We start from the raw sequence: 5,490 nt of genomic DNA, 5'->3' as shown, positions 1-5,490 counted from the left end.
GGGTTTTTCCTTGGCTGCAGCAGGAGCCAGTGCTGGCCATGCCAGGCTAAGCCTGCCCCATCCAGTCCTTTGAGGATTAAATCCCTTCCCCAATGGTTCAATTAGCATCACAGAGTATCTGGGGACCTGATTTTCCCCCCAGGGCTGTGTCCTTGCTGTAGGGCTCTGCCTCCCTTCCCAGCCATCCTTCCTCTGGACCTTCCTGCCTTGCAGCTGGGAACAGGATGAAAAACCAGTTTGGAGCGATCTGAATGGGCCGAGGCAGCTGCTGGGACAGCCCAAGGAGCACAGATGCTCCAGGACCCCAGACTCTCAAGGACAGACATCTTGTCCTTAAAATACTCTGGCTCCAGGGAGAATTTAGAGAGGTGCCATGGGATGGTGGGAGAGCAGAAAGGGGAGGTCCTTGTGCCCCCAGGCAGGGGCAGACACGCTATATTGGGTCCCCTGAAAGCCCCACCAGCAGCTGCAGCAACAGCTGCTCTGGGGCTGCCCCGGCTTCCTCTCTGCCCCGGGGGCGATGCAGCCACTCGTGGTTATTTTTGCCAGAGCCCAAATTCTTGTTTTCCTCCTCAGGACCGTTTGGGATAATGACAGGCTGCTGGTAGAGGCTGAGCATGACCTCTCCAGCAACGAGAGCTCAAGAGCTTTGCTTGGCAAGAGCACCTCGGTGCCCATTTATAACCTTCCATTGTTCCTGTTCTCCTTTTCAGCCTTGATGTCAGTGTTACCTAGAAACAGCCGGTCACCCTTACCCATGGCAGGCTGGGAACTTCACCAGTGCCTTTTTCTCCCTGCTGGAAGCTGTGCTGAGACTGCAGTTAATTCATGGGGACTTGGGTGGTGCTGGCACCCCCAGCCCTTCGCTGCTCCGAGCCCTGGGGTGGCCCCAGAGGGACTCAGGGCAGCAAAACCCAGGGAGGAGAAGGTGCCCGAGCGCACCCAGCCTCTCACTGGGCTGGCTCCAGCTGGGACAGCCCAGAAAAAACAATTCTCCCGTGGCTGGAGGCTGTAGTGTGTCAGAGTTGAGATGGAGACAATACAAAGCAACACACTCCATTTTCAGAAGGCTTCAGACCTGTTTTTATTACAGCATGCATGCTTTTTATACATTCTTACAAAAAGTTTGCATTTTACTCACTGGTCATGAGAGACAAACAAAGTGCTCATTGGAACACGCAGTTGCAGGTTTCTCTTATTTCTCCTTCTTTCTTTCTTGGTTTGTGTGTCAATGACCTTGGTAGGAAATTCTTTCAGGGGTAAACATGGATCCTCTTCTCAAACTTCTCTGTGGCTCACAGAAGTTGTTGCAAAACCTCTTCACAGTAGTGCACCTGTGAGATGGTCCCTGCACATCTCCAGTGATCCCACACTATGGGGGTCATTTCTAACACCTCCATGGGTGTGCCCTTCAGGTGGTTGTTAATGAAATATTCTGCTGCTGAGGCGAGTGAGGATTAGCAATAAATATCACTAATTACAGATGCATCCCCCCAGCACAAGGTCCTGCAAGCCCTGTTGGGTCTGGACCCCATTTCATGGAGACTATGGAAGAATTCTGCTGTGGGGAATGCTTCCAGAGCAGGAAGTGAAAGGCATTTCCCTGTTTGCACCCCCCAGCCCTGCCCCAGTGCACAATATCACTCTTGTTTTCAGCCTCGCTGTGTTTTCCTCCCTGCCCGCTCCAACAGAGCAGCTGCAACTTCTCAAACTGCAGTTGCTTCATCCTTCCGACCCCTGCAAGGGGAATGTGTACACAGCCGTATTTCAGGGGATGCTGGGATGTGCTCCAGCTTTTTGTCCAGCTTTCTGGCTGGCTCAGCCACCTCCATCTGCTCAGGGGAAAGCAGAGGCAGCACAGAGCGGGTCTGGAGTGAGGAGAAACACGAGGGGACCCAGCCCACCACCTCTGCTCGTTGTTTTTCTTTGTTCCCACAATCTCTCTGCCTCTGGAAGGAGGGAGCAGCACCCCTGGGCTCTGCCTTGGACCCTTTGGGTGCCCTGGCTGGCTGTCCCCATCCTTCAGGAGAGCCTGGCCCCAGCCATGAGCACGAGGCAGTTAAGGGCTGAGATGGGAGCCACAGTCTCAGGCAAAGGCTGAATTTCAGCAAACCATTTCAGAAAGATCCCACCCTGAGCCGCGCAGAGGCAGCTGCACTGGAGCAGAGCGTGCAGCAGCTCATGGCAAGAGCATCACTCATTCCTGCCATCCCCCCGTGCTCGTTCTCCCCCTGCCCCCGTGCATTCCCCCGTCTCCATCTGGTCTCCAGCATCCCGGGGGGCCCCGTGCCCCTCCCCACTGCTCGCTCCGTGCTGGAGCTTTGCATAGCGACAGGAATGAATTCGCCTTCCCCTCCCCCTGCTCCCCGATCTGGACCATCAGACACGCTCTGGCATTGATTTCCTCCGCGCTCGGCTTCCTAGAGCCATTTTGTGGTATTGCAGGGGAGGCGTTCTCTTTCTCCTCTCCCGTGTCCCGCTCCCTGAATAAACCTGGCTGCAGAAAAATACCGCGGGCAGGGTTTTAAATGCGGCGGAAAAATAAATAAATATTGGATTTCCTTTAATGCATCGCTAATGGTGTGACTGCACAATATGTTTGTAATGGGCAGTTTCGGGGGGGGTTCTGTGCCAGGCTGCCCTGTGGGGAGCTGAAAGGTGATGTTGTTTTGGGTTTGACACCCTGTAGGGCTGCTGAGGTTTGGGGTGGGGGTCTCCAGCTGCCTTTAACATCCTGCCCTTCTCTTTCCCCCCTTGCCCGGTGCTCCCCACAGAAGCTGCTGACGGTAGCTCGACCCTGGGCGGCGGCAATGGCACCATGGGGCTGAGCGCCCGCTACGGCCCGCAGTTCACCCTGCAGCACGTCCCCGACTACCGGCAGAACGTGTACATCCCGGGCAGCAACGCCACGCTCACCAACGCCGCCGGCAAGCGCGACGCCAAGAACGCCGCCCCCGCCGCGGGCAACAAGAAGAAATCCGGGAAGAAGGAGAAGAAGTAGTGAAGAAGAAAAAGGAGACCTTAGAGCTACAGGGCAGCCGGCTCCAGCACTCCCCCAAAACCACAGCCCAGGCCGGAGGACGAATGTGAATTTTGGTTTTTTTTGTGGTGCAAAAGTAGGAAATGCTGCGAATGTATCTCGTCATCATCAGGGCTGAGAGCAGGGGCTCGCTGCTCTCAGGTCTCATGATGAAAACCAATCCGGAATCCAAACCCAACACAAACAAGTGCCCTGTGAATAATGTTTTATACAATCCCTCGGGTATTAGAATATGCAAGGGCGGAAGGTCTTTTGCCATGTCTTTGGATCCAATTTGCTCCCAGGTAGTCCAAGAAAGGCACAAGGCTTGTGCTCGGCTTTGCCCAGTGTAAATAATTTTAATGTGGATCTTTTAATTTATAGCCCTTCAGCTATTTTTTGGAAAGGAAAAGGAAGTTCTTAGCTTAGAGCCCTCGCTCCAGTTCTTTGCTGTTAAATTTTCCATTCGTAAAATTCACCCCCAGTCAACGATAGCGATGGATTTTGGAATTTGGAAGTTGGTAGGGAGTGCTTCAGTTCCTGCTTACCTGTCATCTGAGAAAAAATTGAAAAAAGTGTTTATATTGCATGAGTCAAAGGGAATATGGCAAAGCTGCATCCTAAGCATTTTTAATTTTTTTTTTAAGTGTAACCACTAATGGCCTGAAATATGATAAAGAAAAAGCCCTCCAGCTGTGTGAGAGTCAGGGAATTCCATGAGGAGCATGCTGAGGTGTGCGGCAGCTGCCCCGGCGGTTCTAGGGGTCTCCGAAGAGCAGACACATCTCAAACCTTCTTTGCAGTAAATATTTATATGTACAGTCGATGTTCTTATGGAATTAAGGCTAAGAGAGCCTCGCTCCCCCGCGGCCAGGCCTGGCCAGGTCCCTGCCCAGGGGACACGGGGACGAGGTTTCACTGTCTGCACACGGTGTCTGCATGCACGTCCCTCTCCTCACACCTGCACTAGCGCCGTAGCTCCACGGACCCGCACAGTCCTCGCATGCCCACGTGGTGTGAACGCGCCGGCAGCCGCCCGGGCTGCCCTGGGGAAGGGGTGGGAGGGGGTGGGATGGCTCAGGCGGGCTGGGGAAACTCAATATTGCTTCTAGTTCGGGCCCCAAAGGCTCTTTGGGGTGGTCGGGCGGTTCTTGGGGGTCTTGCCCAATGGGTGGGATCCGCGGAGCTGCCGGTGCATGGCTTTGGTGCAGAGTTGGTGGCTGAGTAAGTGATGGTTGTTTTGGTGGTGTTTGGGGACCAGATCTAGACAAGGGACCCAAGAGCAGGGGGTGATGCTGCAAAACGGGGGGCAGTGACTGGGGGAGTGGCACACGGGGCCGTGCGGGGCCAGCCCAGAGGAGGAGGTGATGCTCCCGCTGGCTTTGGGCTTCGTATCCTGCAAGGAGAATGGAAGGATGAGGATCAGAGTTTCTCCATGTGCCCATCACCAAAGCACCAGGCCAGCTTCCCATAGCAAAGCAGCTCTGAGCCCCCAGAGAGGCAGATGGGGGCTTTGTGTAGCCAGAGCCAGGGGAGGAGCTGTGGGGTGGCCGGGAAGGGGCCACACCGAGTTTCCCAGGGGGGTTTGTGTTGTTTTTTTTTCCTTTTTTAATCACTAACACGTAACTCACCCAAGCAGATCCAACCCTTTCAGCCAGGCTCTCCCCACCCCTGCCCCCTTCCCAAGCAGGGCAGCAGGAGCATCCTCCGTGTTCCATCCAGATCCAGCCACCTCCGGCGCTGGCTGCACTGGGAGCGGTTCCCACCCTGTCCCCTGCAGCTGCCACCTGCCCCCCTTCTAGAAATGCTGTAGCTGAATCGTAGTCTTTATATTTTCTTTTTAATCTGCAATCTGAGGTAGCGTAGTGAGTGTCGTGTATTTAGTGGCGTGTTATTTTTAATTGCAGTAACTAACTTGTGGACATCAGTATTTTCAATTTTCTCTGTATCTTCTTTCCGTGTGGTCTGTGCTCCGAGTGTGCGTGAAATGAAACACGTTTGCCCTTTCAATGTGTCTAATATTGAATTATACTTATATATTATATATATGCTTATATCCTTCTTATACCCATATAGACCAACGTCGATGTGTTACACGCAAGTTTTATACTCTAATATTTATATTGCTTTTTTTCTTTGGGAAAAAAAAATAATAAAATGGTTTCTTCTGAATGGATGGTGTTTATTCTGGTGGGAAAAGGGAGGCACAGGTGGGGTCTGGCTGATTGATGGCCCTGGCTCCAGCAGTGGGGATGCTCTGGTGGCAGCCCCATCCTCTGGTCACCCAGGCCTTTGAGTGGAGGGTGATCTGGCTGTGGATCGTGACTGAGGACATGATGGGGTTGATAGTTGCAGCCCCAAGAGGCTCCAGCTGCCCCTCTCCATCACTGGTCACTGTTGCCCAGTCCTGGAGGATCTGGAGAACCAGACCCAGCTGGCATTCCATCACCCGTCCCCATCACCAGCAGGAA

At 53.7% G+C, this 5,490-nt stretch overlaps 1 protein-coding gene across 1 annotated transcript in view; it reads left to right on the top strand.

Moving 5' to 3' along the window:
- The window catches only part of LOC106632115 (protocadherin gamma-C5-like), a 32,212-nt gene extending 27,021 nt beyond the window's left edge, over positions 1–5,191 (top strand). Inside the window, exon 5 of the mRNA XM_031065500.1 lies at positions 2,775–5,191. Coding sequence (XP_030921360.1) covers positions 2,775–3,001 — 227 coding nt within the window. The 3' untranslated portion in view covers positions 3,002–5,191. The remainder of the gene's footprint in view (positions 1–2,774) is intronic.
- Positions 5,192–5,490: the final 299 nt, after the last annotated feature.

The sequence above is a fragment of the Geospiza fortis genome, unplaced genomic scaffold (genome assembly GCF_000277835.1).
Source record: "Geospiza fortis unplaced genomic scaffold, GeoFor_1.0 scaffold1636, whole genome shotgun sequence".
Taxonomy (NCBI): Eukaryota; Metazoa; Chordata; class Aves; order Passeriformes; family Thraupidae; genus Geospiza; species Geospiza fortis.
Note: the sequence above shows the minus strand (reverse complement) of the source record. Positions and strands in the feature narration are given on the sequence as shown.